The 23,819-nt window shown below is 41.4% G+C and overlaps 1 protein-coding gene across 10 annotated transcripts in view; it reads left to right on the forward strand.

Moving 5' to 3' along the window:
• Nucleotides 1-305: 305 nt before the first annotated feature.
• Nucleotides 306-23,819, forward strand: part of FANCC (FA complementation group C) — a 73,288-nt gene continuing 49,774 nt past the window's right edge. For 5 of the 10 annotated variants that reach the window (XR_013977167.1, XR_013977168.1, XR_013977169.1 and 2 more), the window contains exons 1-4: nt 306-415; nt 3,973-4,065; nt 17,249-17,421; nt 22,712-22,796. Coding sequence is in view for 1 of the 10 variants with exons in the window: in XM_080972762.1 (XP_080828888.1) it covers nt 4,002-4,065; nt 17,249-17,421; nt 22,712-22,796 (322 nt within the window). In the remaining 9 variants the exon portion in view is untranslated. The other 5 variants (XR_013977166.1, XR_013977171.1, XR_013977172.1 and 2 more) reach the window with 5 other exon arrangements.

Below are 23,819 nucleotides of genomic sequence, written 5' to 3' on the forward strand. Positions count from 1 at the left end.
CCCAACACTCCCTAGAGTCTTCAAACAGGACCTGAAGAACAGCCTTCCCCTGCTGTATCCGCCCCCTTCGCTTCTCAGTTCCCCGCAGCTCACATTCAGTGACACACTGACTGCCACTGAACCTGGAGGTTCTACTTCTCATCTGCGCAAGCCCCGTAGCCTCTGTTTTCTGCCCGGATCGCGGGCTATGAAGGGTTAAAGGCCGCGGCGAAGAAATCCCGCCTCCTGCGTTTAAGGATTGGATGCTACAGGCCTGGGCGGGGGGAGAACAACAGCGGGAAAAACCACCCGGCCGAGCCTTCATTGGCCGCCGCGGCTGCCACTCGCTGCTCCCTCCCGGAGCTCCTTTGCGAAGAGGCCGCCCCACCGGAGCTTTGAACTGCTGCGCGCGGAGGCAGCAGCAGCAGCGGCGGCGGTGAGTCTCGCTGCGCCGAGCAGGAGAGAGTGAAAAAGGCCCCGAGCCCGAGCGCGCGTGCAAAATATACGTCCGAACAGAGAGCGGGCCTGAAACTGGGCGTGTTTACTCGCGTGTAAAAAGGGCTGGCGTGGAAGGACCCTCTTTTTTTGTGAGGGGGGGGGGAACGGGACACAAGCGGGGCTGCGACGGGGCTTCTTCCTCCCCCCCCCCCACATACTCACCCCCCTCACAGGTGTGCAAAGCGCCTCCCTCTCCTCTTGGCGTGGCTGCCCCGTTTTGAAGTGAGGCCGGCGAATACGGTTCCCCGGTAGGCAGTGAGGGGGGGGGCGCGTTAAAAATAAAATAAAATTGCAAGTGCGAAGCTAAGGGGGGAGCGCGCGCGGGAAGAAGCCAACGGCCCCCCTCACAAGGCTGCCCCGCCAACGGCTCCTCTGGGCCAGGCGCCCTCATTGGCCTCGCCAGCGGCCCTGCTGGCCCAAGTTCCCGCGCTTTTCTCCTCAGGAGAGCCGCGCGCCGCCGCCGCCGCCGCCTCGGTCGCCTCCCTCAGGCGGTCCCGGAGGAAGGCGAAGGAAACCCCCGCCTTGCCCGGGGCCGGCAGAGTCCCATTGCAGCCGCTGGGGCTTACTCCCGAGTAGCCACGTTGAAATCCCTGAGGGAGAGAGGGAGGAAAGCGGGTGTGGTGTTAATGTGGCCGCAGCTACATATGGGCGAGCTTTGAAGGCAAGCGAGCATAAGCGGCTAGCCTGCCCAAAAAGGAAAAAAAGAGAGAGAGAGAGGCTTATTCGGCTGCTGGCAGAGAATAAGCGGCCAGGGCCACGGCCTGCAGTTGGCGAAGCCCAATAGAGATGCCGACTTTGCCAACCCCCCCCCCCCAAAAAAAAACCCACACCCCAAACACTTGGTAAATAAAAATCAGGTCTGGTTCACTGAGCAGCATTGGATATTGGATGGCTCGTTCCGGTCATAGAATCAGTTGGAAAGGGATCCCCAAGGGTCATTAGTCCAACCCTCTGCAATGCCGGAATCTCAAATTACCGTATTTTTCGCCCTATAGGATGCACCGGCCCATAGGACACACCTAGTTTTTTGGGGGGGAAATCAAGGAAAAATTTTTATTTCCCCCCTCAGGTTTACGCAGCCATCCCCAAGCTAGAAGAGAGAGACGGAGCCCCCCCCCCGCCAGCCTCCAGATCAGGTCGGGGAATAGCGGGGTGGCGGCACTGCGCCTCCCCGCTGTCCCCCGAGCTTTTGGGCTGCAGGCTGCTGCCCGCAAGCCTTGCGAGCCCGCGGGACATCCCGCCGGGCTTGCAAGACTTGCGGATAGCTTCCTGAAGCCTGCATTCGCCCCATAGGACGCACACACACTTCCCCTTCATTTTTGGAGGGGAAAAAGTGCGTCCTATAGGGCGAAAAATACGGTAGTTCATACATGACAGGCGGCCACCCAACTTCTGCATAAAAACCTCCCAAGGAAGGAGAATCCGTCACCACTTTTATTTCCCACAGTGACATAGGAGCCAACTCCTAGGGGCCAAAATAAGATACTTGAGGGGTGGCCGTGGCCCCCAAAGTTAATGGGCATTGCCATTCAAATGGTGTGTGTGCGCGCTGTGTCATGCAATCAGTTGTGCAGGGCAGGGCTTACCTCCCCCCCCCCCCCCGTATTTTATTCAATGCTTGGAGGCATTGTGGGGAAATGTAAATGGTGATCTCCAGCTCTGCTGCTGCTTTCCATTGCTGCCTGGGTAGCTTGCCAGGGTGTACTACTGACAAGGTAATGTACTGATTCAGGAAGATTTCACCCTGGGGTTTCCTCAGCCAGCAGTATGGAGTGTTCTGTAGAACACTTCCTGCAGTAACCTGCATTTCTCTGCACGGTGTAGGGGAGCAGTCTTCCCTCTGCCAGATTATCTACTGGTTGCATATGGGACAGGGGAACCATTCCACCCTTCCTCTGCCAGCCTGCTCATTTGCTTGCATGGAATTATTGGTTGTCTCTTGCTACTAGGCCAGGGGTCAGCAATCTTTTTCAGCCGTGGGCTGGTCTACTGTCCCTGATATCATGTGGTGGGCCGGACTATATTTTTTGGGGGGAAATGAACGAATTCCTATGCCCCACAAATAACCCAGAGCTGCACTTTAAATAAAAGCACACATTCTACTCATGTAAAAACACCAGGCAGGCCCCACAAACAACCCAGAGCTGCATTTTAAATAAAAGGACACGTTCTACTCATGTAAAAGCACGCTGATTCCCGGACCGTCCATGAGCCGGATTTAGAAGGTGATTGGGCCGGATGTGGCCCACGGGCCTTAGGTTGTCTACCCCTGTACTAGACTAATATATGACATACAAGACTGCTATAGGCCTAGTCAGACTTAGGGCTCCTGTACCCTTGTTAGGTGTATAGAAGAGGGAATTTCATGACTGTGTAGGTTGTCACGAAAGGTTTTCATATACTGTACAGTATATACTTTAATGCTGGCTCTTTAAGAGCTTGGAGGTGTTGCTTCAAGGCAAGCAGTGTGTGTCATACTCATTTCCTGCTCTCCAAGGAGCTTATATTTGCAGTCTTCGTGTACACGTCTGTCCTCTTGCAGACATCTGTCCCACTGGTCTTGGAACTGTTTAAAATGGTGAATGATAGCACACATCAACATATAGTTCCATCTAAAGCTGATTCTGCTGATCTGGTGCCTGTCAGCTGGGCAGGGCAACAAGGCCACCCACAGTTAAGAGGAGATACCTGCATACTTGGGAGTCCCCAGGTATGTTGGAAAGTAGTAAGTAAATTAAAAGAAAAACAGCCACTGAAAATGGACTGGCACATCATGCTCAGTGGCTTTTAACGCCAAATGTTGAGAGAAAATGGGGATGTGAGGGAATTACGTGAGTCCCTAAAAAGTTCATTGTACCCTGGTGCTGGGGAAAAGGCTGGGGGAATTCATGCTGCAAAGTTAAAGAACTTATCTCCATGCACTATATGGTGAGGTTTCAGGAGGAGAAAGGGTGCTGGTTCCCACACTAAAAGGCTCCCCTCTGCCTGCTATATAACACATTCAGGTTCAGAATCAGAACTGAGCACAATGGGGGAAGGTTTTTTGGGGGGTAGGTAGCAAATATAGCTTTCCTTGCCACACTTACCAGTTTTAGCCTTTGCTAACAAGGCTCCTGTTCGAGGCTGGTTGTTAGGGGCTAGTGGGGAATGCCCTGCAACATTAATATGACATAGGAAAGGAGAGCTGAAATATTGTAAAATGTAATGAATGCTGTAAGTTAATAAACTGCATCCCAAGTGCAGCACTTTACATTTATCTCATTTGCAAACAGGTGGATGTGGGTGTGTTGTCAGCCTTTTGAGCAGTGGTGGTGGTGGTGGGGGACTGCTCTTGTACTTTTAATAACAACCTGACACAGTTATTTAGTAAGTGAAACTTCTGTGGATCGGCCTGCAAAGGAAGCAAAAAGACTAGATATATCAACAGTTTCTTTAATTTTGAAGACTATTTATATTTGTAATGTATAACTTTTGGTATATTTTGCTGATCTGCAGGTGCAAAGTAAGATGCCTCAATAAACAAAATGAGCGTGTTTGGTGATTTTGATTCACAGATTAAAGTTGATGTCAAGAATCGCTTCAGCAGAGGTAACCTTAATGGTTTAATTCAGTCTATTATTTTTGTTTTAGCTAAAGATTAGTTTTCAGAAAGCAGAAACTCCATTTCTTTATTTTTATGATTAAAGAATGATAGAATTGTTCCCTGAATGTTGTGTGGTCATTGTTTTTCTCCATTTTGATCTTTTGCAGTGTTTCGGAGTTTTAGTATTTTCAAATGTTCTGCTGGTGGCAGTGATCCCTTCCATAGTACAACAATTATTTAAGAGAAGTTTGGGAAGTTATTATCTTGCCAGCAACAGTAACATACTTTGTGAAGGGGTTTCTTAAATTTTTCTCTCCCCCCACACCAATTTTGTTGGCAATATACAGTACAGGCTGATGATTGATCTGCCACTGCCATCTTTTGGATGGAAACAGATTTGCTAAATAAATACTGCTGTTTTTGCCCTCTTGTGGACTGGCATTTATTTTATTTTATTTTTTTAAAAACCCAAACACTGTAGTCCTTAAGCCACTTTTTCATAAAGGAGGTTATTTTAGACAAAATTGTTTCTCTATTATCCATTATTTTCCTTCATTATTTTTCTGCACAGAAAATATACTTTTGAAATGTGGATTTGATGTACACTGTATAAATGGTTTAGTTATAGTTTTATCCTGAATTAATTAAATCATCTTTAAATGGTCTTTTATCTCATAATTCTTTTTCTATCTCCAGATCATGGCGTTTTTAGAGAATTTATTTAGGAAAATTATTGTAACTGTAGAAATAGTTTTACTGACATGCTTAATTCATTTTGTAATTATCAGGTTTTAAATCACTCATTTTAAAGAATATTTTCATGTAAGTGCAACTGATGTTAGTGAGGAGAGTTAAGTTTGTCTTGCTGCTTCCAACTGAAATTAAGGAGATTTGAAACATTTGGCTGGAAAGTACTTAGTCTGGAGTAGGTGTGTAGATCTTATTTTTTTTAAAAAAAATTCTGCCTGCAGCAGGAATTAGGGATGGGTGCTAGATCAGTATAATGACCTAAACTTGTTTGAAGTTCATATTGTCATATTGGTTTCATAATTTTTGACCTGGAAATATATCATGAATCATGGTGTGTGTTTGTCATGCAGGGAAAAACGGTAAAGCCAGCCAATGCCTCTACATAGCTCCATCCTTATTTTAGACATTGTGATATGTCAGTATCTTGCAGTGTTTAGCTGGTGATATATCAAGATGTTGAAAACCAGATATCACCCAGCCCTAGCAGGAATCCTACTGAAGTGAGGGAAAAGAAAACAATACTGGGTTTAAAACAGCCTAATATTTTGTTAGCTACAGCGTCAATGAATTTGGTTGCCTAAGGACAGGAGCACACATGGTGTTGAGAGCCTGCCTGTTTGACAGAAGAACCTCAGCCTATAGTTGGGGAACCTGGGAAAAGTGGAATGGCATAAAATGTCACTCAAGTGCTACAGGAGGAAGACAGCTCTTTTAGTCTAACTCCACTGCCAAACAACTGAACGCCGTTTCACTAGTGCAGCTGCATTGATTAGTTGGGGAAGTGTGAATGAATATCCTTCAGCCAAATGTCATTGTCCATGTTTGAGGGGTGAACATTGCCTGGCCAATAGAGATCAGGAAGCTTGTGAGAACTGTCCAAATGCTGAATCATCCCATTGCTACAGATATTTATGAAGAAGTGCAATGGCCTGTTTGCTTTTCTCCACTCCTTTGAGGCAATGTGCCCCCCACCCTACCATTCCATTTTCTCTAACATCTCACACCAGATTATGCAGTTGCCAGGAAACTGCCATAGGCACTAGTCCAAATTGTGCAACACTGCCAAAGGAGAGGTTATGGCTTCAACCTGGGTGCTTTGTCCAGATTTTAGCATGTGCAGATCCACAAGAACATGGCAGAACTAGTTGCAACAAAATAATAGAGACAGGTCACCAACTTAATAGGCTGATGATCACCAGCTTTTCATTGCTCTAGATTTTGCTTATATTCCCATGCCACAAAGGATATGGCCACAATCCAAAATAAATAGGTGCTGAGCTTGCCTGCTGAGGCTCAGAAATACAATCCCCAAGTGTAAAACTGCAGTAACTGTTGAATGAGAAAGGGGGGAGGATCCATTGATGGGAGAGAGAGAGAATTTCTGGCAGCTGACAATGGGCATGGGCTGGAAATAGGAAAGGCCAGCAAATAAATGTTATTAATATAATAGTTCACTAGCTGCCTAATACCATCCATCTGTACACAATCTACATCAAATTGAAAACACACAAATGTTAACACTACACTGCATCTGGTTGAGTTTTGACCTAATATGTTGAGTGAGCTCATTATGGGTTGGTGCATATGCCCCCAAAGGTTAATGCCCTCAGGCATCCCTCAGAAGAGATAACTAAGGTGGTAAAAGGATGAGAAATAAGACCACTGTCTTTACTGCTGGAACTGCCTGCGAAACTCATGGCACTCAAATAAGCAAGCCAGGAACACAAAAGTTAGCAGCCTCAGAAGGTGGTGAACTCTTCTTCATTGGAGTTTTTTAAACAAAAGTTGGATGGCCATCTATGAGGGATTATTTAGCTGTGTTTCCTGCATTGTAGGGGGTTGTGATCCCCTCCAACTCCACAATTCTTTGATTCTATGTGCAGTCTGTCCTGTTGGACTTGACAGTGCACCAGCCTTGTTCCTGTGTGGCCAGTAGCAGGTGCGTTTCCAAAGAAAGCCTTTGGCTTAACTCTAAAAGGAGAAAACATCCAAAGAGATAGTAATTGTCTTAGGAGTGAGACTGCTCACTAAAGGGAGACCAAATGTAGCAGTAGAAATGGCTCAGAGACCGACCATTTCCCCACAGTGTGCCACAGGATTACAAAAAGGCATTAAGAACTGAAACGCTGCAGTATAGGAATGCGGAATACTTGTACTATCTGTGCAAGTGCCTGTTGAATCAGGCCAGTGGTCCATCTAGTCCAGCATCTTGTTCTCACAGCTGCCAACCAGGGGCACTGAGTTTTATTCTTAAGGTTGAGTTTTAAGAAAGGTTTAAGAACCCTTTCAAAAAGAGATCTAGACTGCAGCTTGTACCAGGTTCTGAAGAGCAGAACCTTTCTTGCTGACAGCAAGATTGGTATAGTGGATATATCCTGTGTTCATATTTTGTATGTGGCAGGGACTCTCTGAGCGTAGGAAACATAAAATTACTTGTCTAGGTCTTACTCAAAGGTTGAGGTGCAGTGATTGGTCAATCATAACTCTAAGGTCAGGATCCACCAGTAAAGATGAAACAAAAGTTGTATGATAATGCAGGTATTTGGCAGAGAGTACATCTTGCTTCAGGGACGCGGGTGGCGCTGTGGGTTAAACCACAGAGCCTAGGACTTGCCGATCAGAAGGTCAGTGGTTCGAATCCCCGCGACGGGGTGAGCTCCCATTGCTCGGTCCCTGCTCCTGCCAACCTAGCAATTCGAAAGCACGTCAAAGTGCAAGTAGATAAATAGGTACTGCTCCGTTGGGAAGGTAAACGGCGTTTCCTTGGGCTGCTCTGGTTCGCCAGAAGCAGCTTAGTCATGCTGGCCACATGACTCAGAAGCTGTACGCCGGCTCCCTCGGCCAATAAAGCGAGATGAGCGCCGCAACCCCAGAGTCGGCCATGACTGGACCTAATGGTCTGGGGTCCCTTTACCTTTACTTTACATCTTGCTTCAGTTCCCTGACTGGCTATATATTCACATATAGACTTGAGTAGGCTGCTATTTCTTAGACTCAGTTCTTCCGTGGGGCAGCTATTTAATGACTTCAAACAAATATTGAAGGTGCTATGTGTCAATGCCATTGGATTGAGGAAACGTGTACATCCAGGGGGACCTTGGACCCTTCTTTTAAGGAGTACCCAGCAATATATACTAACACCCTTTTTATTTTGGGTTGTTCCTGTACTCAAAGGAGGAACACTGTCTTGCAGGTGCATAGTTATCTATCTTACCACTTCTGGCTTGAATGCCTTTTATTTTCTGGCTATTTTCAGACACTACAATGTAGACTTTACATAGTATTTAGTTGCTTAGTGTTAGGTTTTGGCAGCATTGATCTTGGCGGATACCTAGAGGCGTCAGTTGCCTCTGATCCTAGTATAGCTCCTGCACTGAGAGGGAAGACTTCAAATGTTGTACTTCATTCTTGGCACTTTTTTCATTCAGTTACATAGTACTTTCCATCTATAAATTTCAGTGGACTTCACTACTATTAACAACTTAAAATGCAAATTTTATTGAAGAATAAATGTTAATTAAAACAGTATATTTATAATAAACAATTTTTTTTTGTTTTACTATTTTGTTTTACTTTATTTTGTCTCAAATGCATTTCTTGTGTTGTAGACTAGAGATGCATGTGTTGCAACCTTAGAAAATTTGGCTTTCCCATTTTCACTGCTTTTCAGATTCTTTATTCACATTTTTAATGTACAAAAACACATGAAGCTGATTCGTGTTCTTGGTATTAAAGGAAGCTCAGTCTACATGTTAATATATCGTTTCGATTTTATGTTCTTTCCTATGCATCATAAAGTGCTTTAAAATAAACTGGAATGTGATAAAGGAGACCCCATCAAAGGAATGGTTTTCTTTGCTTTTAATTTTGAGGATTATTTTTTTCTTACTATTGTCACTCTGAAGATGCTTACTTTGTGGACTCTTTTCTGTAAAGTTTGAAAAACTTCATTTGCTGATTTAATTTAGTGTGCTCCTCTGTATCCTCTCTTACTGACTCAAGGCTTTTACAATATCTGAGGTTACAGATAGTCTCTGTATCCTATGCAACCCATGATTGTAGCTTTTGGGTGTACTGTAGGGAACTGCCTTTAAAACATGACAAAAGTTACTGACTATAATGTTACAATTCAGACACTAATCCAGATAGCTTACTTGATGGAATAAAGTTAATCCGTTCCATGTTAGAAATGCTGCTTACAGCCTCTGAAGGATGTAACAAATACCCCATGCCTAAACTCCACAGGGTTCCCAACTTCCTAAAAGTATAGAACAACAAGCACTTGACTGGGTGGTTCTGAGGCAGGAGCAAGGCTTTATTTTGTTCTCTCCCCGAAAGCAGCTGGAGTAAGTGGAGGAGAATTATAATTGTCTAGAACTCCTCAGTCAGTGGTAATTTTGTAGCAGCATGAAATGTAATAGGAAGACAGACTCAACGGTCACAGTTAATATGGGGGAGGAGAGGAGTCTACCCTTGCTGTAGTGTAGGCATTAATTGGAGGAACTTAATTGTAACTGAAAATAAACCAGAGGGAATAGTATTTCATTGTCAATGGCAAAGGTTACGTGACCTTTCCCATCTATATAATATATGCTAACAAACTCGGTTAAGGTCTAATGTGTCAGGCAACCTGATCCTATGGTGCCTTTTTCAGCTGCTGCTGGGGCAGCACAAGCAGGATTCTATTGTTTTCATGCTCAGCATCTGTGTGGTACATCAAGTCAGTCTTCACAGTCTTGCTTTCGTTTGGAAGACTGAAAAGGCCTTTTCAAGAGAACTATTCTAGCTCTGTTTGCACCTTCAAAACATGTTCACTGAATACAGGGGATGTGGGATTCCGTGCTTGCCATCTCGGCTCCCAAGCTCCATAAGCAGAAGGTATGAGTTAGGCCCCATATACATTTAACAGTACAGGAGTGGACTCAATACAGATTGAGGTTGAATCCTGACAAGACAGAAGTACTGTTTTGGGGGGACAGGAGGTGGGCAGGTGTGGAGGACTCCCTGGTCCTGAATGGGGTAACTGTGCCCCTGAAGGACCAGGTACGCAGCCTGGGAGTCATTTTGAACTCACAGCTGTCCATGGAGGCGCAGATCAATTCTGTGTCCAGGGCAGCTGTTTACCAGCTCCATCTGGTATGCAGGCTAAGACCCTATCTGTCTCACGAGAGTGGTGCATGCTCTAGTTATCTCTTGCTTGGACTACTGCAATACGCTCTATGTGGGGCTACCTTTGAAGGTCACCTGGAAACTACAACTAATCCAGAATGCAGCAGCTGGACTGGTGACTGGGAGCGGCCGCCGAGACCACATAACACCGGTCTTAAAAGACCTACATTGGCTCCCAGTACGTTTCCAAGCACAATTCAAAGTGTTGGTGCTGACCTTTAAAGCCCTAAACGGCCTTGGTCCAGTATACCTGAAGGAGCGTCTCCACCCCCATAGTTCTGCCTGGACACTGAGGTCCAGTGCCGAGGGCCTTCTAGTAGTTACCTCGCTGCGAGAAGCCAAGTTACAGGGAACCAGGCAGAGGGCCTTCTCGGTAGTAGCATCCCCCTCCCGTGGAATGCTCTCCCACCAGATGTCAAAGAGAATAACAACTAACAGACTTTTAGAAGTCATCTGAAGGCAGCCCTGTTTAGGGAAGCTTTTAATGTTTAACAGACTACTGTATTTTAATATTTTGTTGGGCGGGGTAAAAATTAATTATTATTATTATTATTATTATTATTATTATACACACAATTGGGATCTCCTGTCTTTTGATTTGTGCTCTGCAAATAACATGGATACTGTTCTGAAATATTTTATCACTCTTAAGTTATTAAAGGCATTTTGCTATTTTTAATCTTATAGAAATTATTAAGCAAAGATCAATCTTCATTCCTCTCCCTCCCTCCTTCTCTCTCCCTCCCTGCTTTCTTCCAGTTGTGATGTTTTGTTTTTTCATAGTTCAAGAGGAGGTAGAAAACTGCTTCCCATTCCCTATTCCCAATCACCCTTCTCAATTGGTTTTTTGCCAGAATTCACTCAATGGACCTATTTTTTAAAAGATTTGAATGGGAAATCAGCTTAGGGGTGTGGATTTGGAGTAGGGAAATGGTGGTGTTTCCCCAACTGTTTCTCTGTTCAAAATCACTTGCAAAGCTTTTTTGTTTAATCAAAATACAGTTTTCTTTGACACAAGCTTGCATGTAGTGTGTAGTTTGCCAGACTAAATTAGAATGCTGACTCTCTGAAAATTGGGCGGGGGGGGGGACACCTTGAGTGTTGGGATTTCTGAAACTAGTCTTTAAACTAGTCTTTAAAGAATTTAAAGACTTTGTAGTTCAGATGGTCTCTTTCATTTGAGTGCCATCAAGGCTGAGTGGAGTTTGTTTTAAGCAGTGTGCTGCTTAAACAGCCTGTACGCATAGTGTTGAGTTCCTTCCTTGATTTCACTTAGTTTTGGTAATGCAGAAATTCTTTTCTTCCCTCTAGGGAAGTGGCAGACTTCTTTGAGAGGTATACATGGAATGAGTGAAATCATTGCTTTTCTTGGCCTCTTGGGAAGTATATAGGTATATTAGAAAGTTATAATGAAGAAATGGAAAAAGGGATTTCCTCATTGGTTTCCATGTTCATTTACTACTAAGATGTCATATACAGTAAAGTGCATTTTAAGTCTCTTTTTGCCAACTATCCAGAAGCTGTTTGTGAATATGGCCTTATTTTCAAAAGTAAGTCATAGTTCCCTTGGGTCTCTTGCTTTTTGTTTTTTTAATTTATCATTGCAAGACCTTAGACTCTCTGGTGCTAACAGAACTGGTACTGATAGTAAATATAATTTACTGTTTGGATATCTGTTTAAGTTGCCTTAAACCTCAGCACATAGCAAATTCAAGTGGAGCACTTAGCATGAGAATTCCTGTGGTAAATAACTTTGTAAAGCACCATGTGCAGTGATAGAAATGCTCTGTCTTTCCCTCTCTAAAGCACACACATACGCCTTTATGAAAAAGACAATGAGTGGCATTCAACTAAGTTTACTCAGAGTAGACATATTGAAATTAATTCACCCAACTTAGTCATATTAATTTCAGTGGGCCTTCTCAGAGTAAAACTCAGTTCACTACTATCCCATGTTAATTTTTAACATGTTAATTTTTTTAGATTTCACCTGTAGCAAAGGAGGGTATCTGACAGCTCCCTTGTTGAGAATATATAAAGGAAAAGTTTTTACAGGTGATGGATAGTTTAAGCTCTCTGAGGTAATAGAAAATACATTTTTGAGAACATTACTGTGCATCCTCTGTGGTGCTTAGTTGAATACCAAAGTTTGGATTCCCAGCCCTAAAGTTCAGGTGCATAAAACTGACAGTGTCAAATGACAGACTCCTTAAAAATGCCTAGTGTAGCAGCTGCAAATTAGTAGCAGAGCTAAACAATGCAAATCTCTAATGGCTAATTAACATATTTCCCTGGACCAGTTGCAGATTACTGAGACTGTTGAGAGACAGGTAAAAGATCACATTTGGAGAATATGTTTACTAAAACATGGAGGTCATAATGCTCAACCGATTTTCACTATAGTGTTGCTTTTTATATAAAGCATCGACATCCTCTTTATATGGCTGAAATGCTAGCGTAAGATGTTCTTAATGTTATTCATTCAGATTTTCTGGATAATTGAAAAGCCAACTGTGTTTGGGCTTATTAGCCTTCTTCAGTGGCCTTGGCTTTTTTCAGCATCCTTTATGCTGAGTTCAGATTATCCAAAAACACACACATTCTTTTAGGGAAAATATGTGTAATGAAAAACCAAATCAGCCATTTTTTTTTGAATTGTTAAACTAAAAGCTATCTTCTGCTCACCAAATTATATCCCAGTATCACCCTTGCTTGTGTCAATATCAAAAGTTATTATATCTAGATTGCAAGAATTTGCAATCATCTGTTAAAAAAACAACATCTAATCTTATCTCAATTTATAAATGTATATATTTGCTAATGTAAAATTGTAGGACTCAGTGGTTATTAGTTGTTTCTGTGAACTCGTGTAAAATTATATGCTATTGAAGTACCAAAATAATTCCATTGTACACCTGACCTTACAGTGTTAATCAAGTTTCTTGCTCTATTCCATAGATTCATAGAATTTCCATGTATTCTGTAAAGACTCTCTGTGACAGCAATAATCAATATTCCATTCACATATATCTTAATACAGTGTAATAGCCATAATGGCAAGAAGTGCGGCATAACTCCTTGGAAGATTATATCTTTGAATTATAAAATAACAGATATCCATTCTTTATCCTCATTAAGTCCATAGAGCCAGCCACCTGACCTTCCTTTTTCAATGTGCATATAATTGTTTCCCTGACCACAAGAAAGATTAAGCTCATGATAGGAGAACACAAAAGTTGTATTAGGACCCAGAGGCTTCATGCACCATTGGTTATACATTTTATAGAACACTGTGTTAAATCTCTAAAATTTTGTTGCATTAAGATGGTAAGAATTTGAAGGTCTAGTTTTAACTAATTCACTTCAGTTAGAGGAACTGCTTGAGACACATCTAAAGGATTGTTTTACTTGTGAAGAGTTTATGGTCTACATATTACACCTGTGCACTAGTTGTGCTTCTGATTGATGCAGTTTTGATATTATTCATGGTGCATTTTGTTCTTTGCAAGGAATCATAGAATCAGGGCTGTTTTTCTAGAAAAAGAGGTGCTTCTCTTATGCCACCACCCTTCGTCACACCAATTGCCACCTGCAGCCTCCATCACACAAAGCACCATGTTTTATAGGATAAATAAGTATGCTTTTTGTTCTTCACTGCTGCAATGGCCCTTCAGCAACTTGAATGCTCATTATCTTTTTTTCCTCCAGTAATTGACTAATAAAGAATAGGAACTATAGTTTGACTTAATCCAGATCCATAAAAAACTTTAATAGTAATTGCAATGAAAACAACATGGCCTTTGTGTATACTTCCTTTGATATATATAATGCAGACATTGTTTGAACACTAGCCACCAAGTTGAATTGTTGCTTTCCCCACTTTGAGTAGTATCCAAATTCATAAAAGTGTATGGAAAAATACTGTTTTCTGTTATTGTTGTTTCTCTACCTCTAAAAAAAACTCAGCCAACATCAAGATTGGCAACTACATATAGGTTGCTAAGTAAGGTGTTGCTTTCTATTTCTTTTTCTGGCAGCAACAAATTTCTGAATATAAATATTCCCTTCTCCTGTTGATTCACCAGGGCTGTCTACAAATCATGCCTCGCACCTAATGAAACTGGTACAATGTGACAGACAGCTGAGCTAGACCAGAATCTGGTGGTGTGATACTTTGAAACTCCAGCAGGGTTCTGGAGCTCCTCTCTCATTGACTATGAAGACAGCTAGCCAGTGGGGGGTGGAGACAGCACTTTTTCCGTTTCTAAGAGAGTGTTCAGATAGGGAGATAGTTTGAGGAGAAGAGCTAGAGAGAGCGAGAGCTGGAGAGTTGGTTCTGATCTGTGTGTAACATCCACTCTGAGGAAAATGTCTACAGCTAGAGAAAGGAGTCTCTGAGCTTAGAAAGAAATACAGTGTTTAGTGTCTTGTTGTATTTGTAATAAATCTTTCTTATTTGTTCAATTTCTGCCTGAGTCTCCACGTATCAAAGTTTAACCTCACACAAAAAGATAACCTGTGGTGACTATAGGGTACAGTATATGGAGGGGGGGTTCGCCTCATAGGATGTGGAACCCTGCCCTAGTTCTCTTGTCCCTTTGATCTTGTCCCTACTCCTAATAGCCAAAGCTAGAGAGCATAAAGTTTATGCACCCGACTTCCCCACTACCCCAGGTAGGAATCTAGGGAGGTAGTGTTGTCTGCACCTGGGTCATGACACCCAGGTATCAACAGCAGTAATCTATAAAGAAGTATTGGTTTGCCCCCAAAGCATGCTCTTCAGTCACTGCTTCTTCTAAGCCAGAGGTCAGCAACCTAAGGCCCATGGGCTGGAAGCAGTCCATGAGGGTTGCTTAACTGGCCCATGAGCTGCCCCCCAACCGAGCTGTGTGCTGCACTAAACCAGCAAGGCGCGGGGACTCTCTTCCGCGGCTCCGGAAATCACTTCTGCGCACGCCCAGACACAAAAAATTGCTTCTGTGCAGGTGCGATTTTTGGCATCTGGGCATGCATAGAAGTGATTTCTTGCGCTGCGGACATGCGCAGATGTGATTTTGGGTGTTGTACTGCTCCAGTCCGTCCCATGGAGAATGTCTGCTGGAGTGATCCGGCCCATGCCCGGTAAGCCTTGCTGACCCCTGTTCTAAGCAGTGTTTGAGAACTGTGATCAGATCTCCTGTATCTTTAGTTAGGCACCTCCAATTCACCTCTGAGATTGGGATGTTAGGGAGGGCTTTGTTAAGTGTTTCCCCAGTGTAAATCTCATCATGCCCCTTAAGCTCCTAGTTTCTTGGTTAGGGAAAATCATTTTATCCATAAGTTTTCTATAAAAAAGCAAATGGCACCTGAGTGGATGGGTATCTGCAAGAGTGCAAGAGTGCAAGAGTGAATAGATTTTAAAAGACCCACGAGCCCCAAGTATGATGGCCCCAATGTGAATTGGAGGGCCCTGTTTACTTTTTTTTTTTTAAGAGCTAGGAGCTCTCAGGCAACTGGCTCTCAGGTTTCTCATTTAATTTGCTTTTTAGATTTTTCCATCTTGCTACTTAAAATGCAACTCCAAGCTCCTTTTCTTTGCCACACATACATACCACATTAATTTGTCTTGAGTCATACCTTGATTTGTATACATGCCCTAGCTAGTAGTAGCAGTAGTAATATAGTAGTCTACACCTTAACGAGTGTAGACTACTGTACTACTACACCTTATACAACTGGCAGAGTATTCGTCGGCCCTGTATCCTTGGTAAATACAATAAATTTCCACCATGTGGCATAGTTTTTTGTGGTTTTTCTGCAATACAGATTTTAGTTCCAATGGCATGAACAATCTTTGTCACTTTCTGGCTCACATCTTAGAAGTTTTTTTGGCTTAGCGTTAGCTGTGATCTTGATCTTACGTGTTGGAGAAACTTGGCTGTCATGAACCAAATGGCAACTTGTTGGGGGATCCTCACATCATGGGTGTAGCCAAGGGGGGCAGCTGACCCCCCTAGATCAAGTAAAACAATAAAAATACTTAACTAACTCACCAATCACATCAGTTCTGCCCCTCTCACAAAGTCCTTGCCCCCCCATACAAAGTCCTGCCCCACAACAAAAATCCTGAGTATTCCCACATCTCACATCACCATCATATAAACAAATAAATCTGCCCTAGGGGGGCATGGAAAGTGAATTTATTATTATTAATTTATTTATTGAGCTTATATACCATCTTATACCTGGAGGTCTCAGGGTGGTTCACAGAATAAAATCAAAATATAAGACCACAAAATACATAATCAAAATAAAAACTACCCAATAACACCCTGCTCCCCTCAAAAACCCACATTTTAAAAGGGAATAGGATGTCAATTAAATCAACCAAAGGCCTGGTTAAAAAGGAACGTTTTTGCCTGGCACCTAAAGGTGTAGAATGAAGGTGCCAGGCAAACTTCTCTGGGAAGAGCATTCCACAGAAGGGGAGCCACAGCAGAGAAGGGCTGTTCTCATATTACCACCCTCCGGGCCTCTTGAGGAGGAGGTAGACGAAGAAGGGCCTCACTCAGAAGATGATCTCAGGGTCCGGGTACGTTTATATGGAAAGAAGTGGTCCTTGAGGTGTTGCGATTCTGAGCCGTTAAAGGCTTTATAGGTCAAAATCAGCACTTTGAATAGGTTATTGCAATTTCTAGGAAGAAAAAGGATAACCTGCCTTCTCTCCATGTGAAACATTTAATTTGTGGTTGAATTCTGATGTGGTCATAGAACATTCAGATATGTATCTTACATGGAAAGTTGTGATTTATGATATTTTAAAAGACTTCTGATTTGTGAATTCTGGGAATTAGTATTGCTCTTGTTCCAAACATGTGGTTTCTGGGTGAAGTATTGCAGCCCAAGGGTGTCTTAAGTTTAAAAAGTAGAATTCGGACTGTGCATTTGTTTCCCAAAGGTTACAGTTTGTACATGCCTCTGTGTGTGTCTGTTTCCTTAACTATTCATACCAGAATGCTGTTTCACTGCTGGTTTAGCAAATTATTGATTAGAAAATAGTAAAAATGCAGGAACATGATAACAGTTTTTTTAAATATATTGTGATGATGATTCTTCTTCCACTTCTACACAGAAATGTAGAAATGTTCCATTTTAGGAGCCAATAGATTCACATGCATCATGCAAACTGCAAATATTTTTAATCATGTACCTCATGTATTAAATGTTAGCAAAGTGTTACTGGTTTTTTATCACAGAAGAGCTTTCTCATACTTCTTTTTAACTATCAAGGTGAGGGGATGGCCAAAGATACTAGAGTCACTAAATTCAGCTTCGAGTTTTGGCTGCACAAGACTATTGAATGGGGGCAGACAAGCACTTCAGAATCTCAGCAAGATGTCTGCCTTCACTTGCCTGAATTACAGGAATTTCTACTACAGATTTATGGAGCTTTGAAACATATGGTAAGTGAATTAACTGGAAGAATGAACTGTTTTGAAGACTGTTACAGAAACGTTCTGCACCCCACATTTTGACAAGACAGAAAGCTAACAGTAGCAGAGAGCCTTGTAGCATTGACCTAATGTATTGCTGGATCATAGAAGCAAATTGGTGAAACAGCCACAGGTAATGCAAACAGGAATGTGTTTCCTGTGTTCCTGATTTATTGTGAAAGGAGCTTTTTCTTTTTGATTGGTTATGTTCTCACATGAGATTTCCTACTCAACACAGTAACCTTTTTAAAAATACTTTAAAATAAACAAGTATTTGATTCTGGTTTTCAGGTCATAAATTGGATTATTTAAAGACTCTTAACATGCAATACTATAACTTATCTCTTAAATCTTAAGGAGTCTGCTGACACAGTAACCCTACTGATGTGGCATTCAAAGAAATTTCAGGCCACCATCGTTGGATCACAAGCAAATATTTCTTATTTCTAGTTGCGCCTGTGCAAAATTCGTATTGCCCTGGAATTCCTTACCATTTTTTAGAAGACAATTTATTAATCATTGGGGCATTTTGCTATATCTGTATGCATGAAAATGTATTTTACTGCTACAGCATTTAGCTTACATTACTAGTATAAAAGATGAGAAAAATGTTTATAGATAATTGTCAAATATCTGATGGACTATAGAAAAATAAACTATAGACCAGTGATGAATTACATTATGTGTTTGTGAAACTGATTCCCACCCCCTGAAATGCCTAATTATAATGAATGTCTTGTGAAACTTGGCCACAGATTCATTTTATGTATTTGCCCAATATTCATTTATTTGTTTGTTGAATTTATATTCTACCTTTCTACAAAATCTTGCTCAAGCCTAGCTCCAATTATGGGATGAATCTGAAACATTTATTGCAGCAGCTTGTGACAATTTTCTTTTCTGCTACTTATATATTATCTTAGGTTAGTACCATTTTAAAAGCCTCTGTTTATTAGACAGTAAAACTACAAAAATGGAAAAAATGGACTGATTGCGTAAGAATGTTTATAAACTACACCATGCATTACTTTTATAGCAAAGCTGCTTTCCATTTGGTTAAACGTTGTTTAGGTTTTGTAGCTTTAGTGTCTGTTAAATTTCAGGTTATAACTGACTTAAGTATGATGTCATGTAGAATATAGCAAACAGTAACAGAAACTTCATGACTTCTTTGTACTGTAGTTTCTACTCAATCCTTCGTATAATCCATAGTATGATGTAAGAGGCATGACATTTTGAATAATTTGTTATTTTTATTTATTTGACTTAATCCATCCCATCTTGAAAGCTAGGGAAAATAGCAATATATCAAAACCATGTGTTAATTTTTAATTTCTTCTTCTTCATGTAACAACTATTAAAACCGCACGCTTTATAAGCATCATCCTAGCCACACACAGAAAGTGGGCTAAATAGAAAGGTCTTGCAATATTTATTAAAGAAGTTTGATCTATGATGAGGAATTATTGCCAGTTTTGGAAAGGAAGCCACCAAACCCACCTCTTTTTGCCCTCAGGCAGGCCAGGTGCAAGTCTCCAGCCCTGTATTGCAGCCTTCAATGTGTTCTTGCACTTTTAGGCATACAGGAAGCTTTATTGCAGGAAGCTGGTGGACTATGTTGTATGTTGATACACCCAGAGGGTACTCTTGGTCAACTACAGATTATGTTTGAGTGTCATGAACATGTGACTATCTCACGTTACATGTGGATTTCATGCTTTCTAACCTTGAGTTGTATGAGGTTTTTGTGTCCTAAAACAGGGATAGGGATTCTGTGGCCCTTCAGATGTTGCTGGACTACAGCTTGCATAATCTGACCACTGACCATGTTAGTTGGGGCTGCTAGTAGGTGGACTTCAACCATATCTGGAAGGCCACTGAATCTCCATCACTGTTCTTGTTACTGTCTCACATGTTTTTAACTGCATCTTGCAAGAAAGAATACTGAAGTGAGTACTGTTTGGCCAGCAGTTTCTATGCAGGATAGGGGAGGGGCACATTGTCCACATGCTCTCCACCCCGCCCCCCCCAGTGTATGGTGGGAGCTTAACCTACTGTATTTTGAATTTGCATTTGTGTCCCGCAAAGTTTCTCCATTATGGTCAGTGCAATCTTAAAAGTGCCATCCAAAGATGTTATTTTTATTTTTTTTTTATATATATAAAAAAAAAAAAAAATTTTAAAGATAGAAAATAGAAGAAGATTCCAAAAGTTGATTACATAGCCTTTGGATTCTAGAATTCCCCCTCCCTTCCCCGGTTTAGATTCCCTATGTCCATCAGTCTGTATGTTGTCGGCCTGGAGGTCTCAAGTCCACAGCCAAACTTTCTCAATTCATCTTGCCGGTTTTCTTTAAATTTACTTATTTTGATAATATTTAATTTCAAAAGTCCAGTCTAATCGAGGCCTTTAATTTCCCTTGATCATTGTTACTCCTCCCATTGTTCTTGCCGTGGCGTAGTTGGTCCTTTACTCTTTTGTTTCTTACTTTCTCAGGTTTCTGTCTTGTTCAGCTGCAAAACCATTCTTATTCTGAAATCTAGTATCTCTACAGAGGTTTGTTATTCAGGAGCTTACTTAAATAGAAAGATTCTATTGTGTTGTCACCTCTGTAGACAAAACAAATATTTCAGTTTTGCTACTTTCCCAGGAGCTAAGACCAGTAATACACATCCCAGAGTAGTTTTCCATATACGCCGCTTGTAATGTCCCAAAGCCCCTCTAGAGGGATTGCAATAACTTTGTGTCCTCTCATCCAAAAGTCAAATTGTTGTTTCTTTTTCCATCCGACATTTTGTATCCATATTTATATCCAATTGTATCAAAATCAACCAGCAAAATACTTGTAGCGAAGTCCTCTTTATATTCTCAAGATTTGACAGCTACTTTGACAGCTGTCAAACTCTCCATCTCTCTCCGCCAGGTTCTCTGAATCGCCCCGGTTCCCGGGGGGGGGTTGCCTTTTCCCTCTCACCCTCGACTCTCCTCCAGCACAATTCTTGTAATGATTCCATCGTGGAATTTGGTATTTTTAGTCAGCAATAAACTTCAGAATTGATCTTGGTTTCTCAGTCCTTGTTTTAGCATGTTTACAATCAGGGAGGGGACTGACTTCCTTTTTAGATCCCCCCCGCTCGTGCCGAATCCGAAAAAAAAAAAAATTCCTTTTTTTTTCCCCTCCTTTTGTACCCGGTTACCCAATTACTCACGGGTTTTTGTTAAATGTCCGAATTTCAAATGGAAGAAGCCAGCGCTCTCCGACGAATGGCATGCGGCTGCACTCGGCAGGGGAAGCGATAGACTCAAAGTACCACGCCACTCCCAGGCACCCAATCCGTAGCCTTTAAAAAGGCTCCTTCACGAGTCGGGAGGGCGCTGACGGTACCAGCCGAGTCCCCATGTCCACGGGCCCCGTGCCCGTGGTTTTTAAGGGTCCCCGCGTCGCCGGCGCGGTAGGACCCAGCCCCTGCCGAGCCGGCTCCCTCCGGAGCTCGGAGGGAGTCCGCCATTCGGCGATGGCGCCAACCCGGAAGTGGGCCAAAGATGTTATTTTTATTCCAGACTATCCCTATAATTAAGGGAAACAAGATTTTCAAAGAATGGCAAAGAGCAATTTCAAGATATATTTGGCAGGGCAAAAAGCCGAGAATTCAGTTTAAGTTATTAACAGATGCGAAAGAAAGAGGAGGCTTTGCCCTGCCGGACTTGAAATTATATTATGAGGCATCTTGCCTTTGCTGGTTAAAAGACTGGATAAAACTAGAAAATAAGGAACTGTTAGATTTAGAGGGGTTTGATAACAGATTTGGGTGGCACGTGTATTTATGGTATGAGAAAAAGAAAATCCATAAAGGTTTTGAGAGCCACATCTTCAGAGGTCCTTTGATTGAAGTATGGAATAGGTACAAAAACCTATTAGAACCTAAAGTACCACACTCGTTATCTCCGTTAGAAGTCATGAGTGTAAAGAAAATTAATATGAGAGGCAATTGGATCACATATGGTCAACTGCTATTTAAAGAAAGGGGTAAATGGAAAATGAAACCATACGAACAAGTTAAAGAACATGTATATGATTGGTTGCATTATTTTCAAATAAATGAAATGTTTAGGAAAGATATCAAAGAGGGTGGTTATGCTGATAAAGATTCAAAATTTCAGATTGAAATAATAAATAATGATTACAAAATTCTATCCAAAATGTACAAGCTGTTGTTAGAATGGAATTTAAAAGATGAGGAAGTTAAGTCGGTAATGATACACTGGGCCAGAGATGTTGGATATAATATACAATTTGAGGATTGGGAAAAACTATGGAAAGAAAATCTAAAATTTACAGCATGTATGACGTTAAAAGAGAATGTTATGAAAATGTTTTATAGATGGTATATAACACCGGTGAAATTAGCAAAAATGTATAAGACATGTAATAAGTGTTGGAAATGTAAAGATAAAGAAGGCTCTTTTTATCATATGTGGTGGGAATGTAAGAAAGCGAAAGGCTTCTGGGAAAGGATATATAATGAATTGAAGAAGATTCTAAAATATACATTTACAAAGAAACCTGAAGCCTTTCTGTTAGGAATATTAGGAAATGAGATAAAGAGAAAAGACTGTAAATTTTTCCAATATGCAGTGACTGCAGCAAGAGTGTTACTGGCTCAGAAATGGAAACAACAGGAAATACCGACAGTGGAAGAATGGAGAATGAAGCTGTTAGACTATGCTGAGTTGGATAAATTGACTGGGAAAATTAGATACCTGAGAGACCAAAAGTTCATCGAGGACTGGGGGAAATTTGTGGAATATCTGGAAAGTATAAGTGAGGGACAGATAACGCTAGAGGGGTTTAAAAAAGCACTGTGAAAAACTAAGAAGTATTGTTTAAAGAGAAAGGAAACTAAGGGTATGAATAATGACAATATAAATTACGAAATGCGCACTTAAAATAATGACTGGATGATTTACGGAGAAGCTGAAGGAAGTCCAGAAAAGAAGCAATTTGTGAAAATTGGATGTGAAAATTTTATGTATGTTTTGTTTTGTTGTAAATTAATAAAAAAAATTATGGGGGGAAAAAGTGCCATCTTTGTGGAAGCATCTGCAGAGTTCTTAGGGTGAGCTCAACAATGATGGAATACAAGCTTAGTCTTTGAAGAGGCTCTGCTCTACAGATACTTTCTCCAAACCCCTCTTATTTTGGGCCCCCAATACATTTTGACACGCAATATTTTTGGTTTACTATTCCCTTTAATTTCAGAACTGTACTAGTTCAATCCAAGAGTTTCCACTAATTGGTCAATTATTGGGAAGACTTTGTTGGAACCCCTTTGTCATTGGCTATGGTGAGTTTTTGAAGTCAGCTTTGTGAAATAAAAATATTTGTTTTTTTATTTTGTTAGTTATTGGAATATTGACTATTGGAATATTGACTATTGGACTCTAACTCGCATCAGCCCCAGCTGGTATTGGCAGTGGTCAGGGATGATGAGTGTACTTATCAAACAACACCTGGAGGGCCACAGGTTCTCCATCCCTGCACTAAAATAATAATACCTTAAGTGATACAATGTTTTTTAAAAGATCTTATTGTCCTCCTATCCACTTGCAGTTAGAATGTCTTAACTCCTATTGAAACCACCGAGACTTGAGTTGTATTTTCTGGAACACATGAAGCTATCTTTATGCTGAGCCATAGTTAAAATAGACAGTGGTTTAATGTGAACTAGCAAATGCAAAAGACTATTCTCATGTTCTCTAAAAGGGTCATTTATCACAACTTTTGAGACCAAGGGTCTGTTGAAAATTGTCTAGAGCAGGATTTCCCAAACTTAGGTCTCCAGCTGTTTTTGCACTACAACTCCCATCATCCCTAGCTAGCAGGACCAGTGTTCAAAGTTGATGGGATTTGTAGTCCAAAACCAGCTGGAGACCCAAGTTTAGGAAACCCTAGACTAGAGGATTTTGTTGTTCAGCTGTTACTAAATATGCAGGAATAAATATGATACATGTTTTCAAGAATAACTCTTTGAAAGCACCATTAAAGCTAGTAAAGCTAGTTTGGGGATCCATCATGTCGCTATCTTGTTAACGCATACATTACAGCATAAACATTTCCCCCAAAACACTCTGACAACTGCCCAAGACCACCAGAAATGAAATTATGAATCCTTTCCCTCTCCACCAGTTACATCTGTTGAAGCTGCTAATATGAGATAAACCTAATATGAGATAACAGGTACCACCTGTGAACTCGTTTGAAAGCAATAAAATGATTTTGGGCAGAATTGTTGTATTTACTGCCATAATGTGGTCCAGCCATAATCTACCCCACCTCCTGTGCTTTAGGTTCTGTTTAACTTTCTTCA

This window comes from Podarcis pityusensis (genome assembly GCF_964106645.2).
Source record: "Podarcis pityusensis genome assembly, chromosome: 11".
NCBI classification, from domain to species: domain Eukaryota; kingdom Metazoa; phylum Chordata; class Lepidosauria; order Squamata; family Lacertidae; genus Podarcis; species Podarcis pityusensis.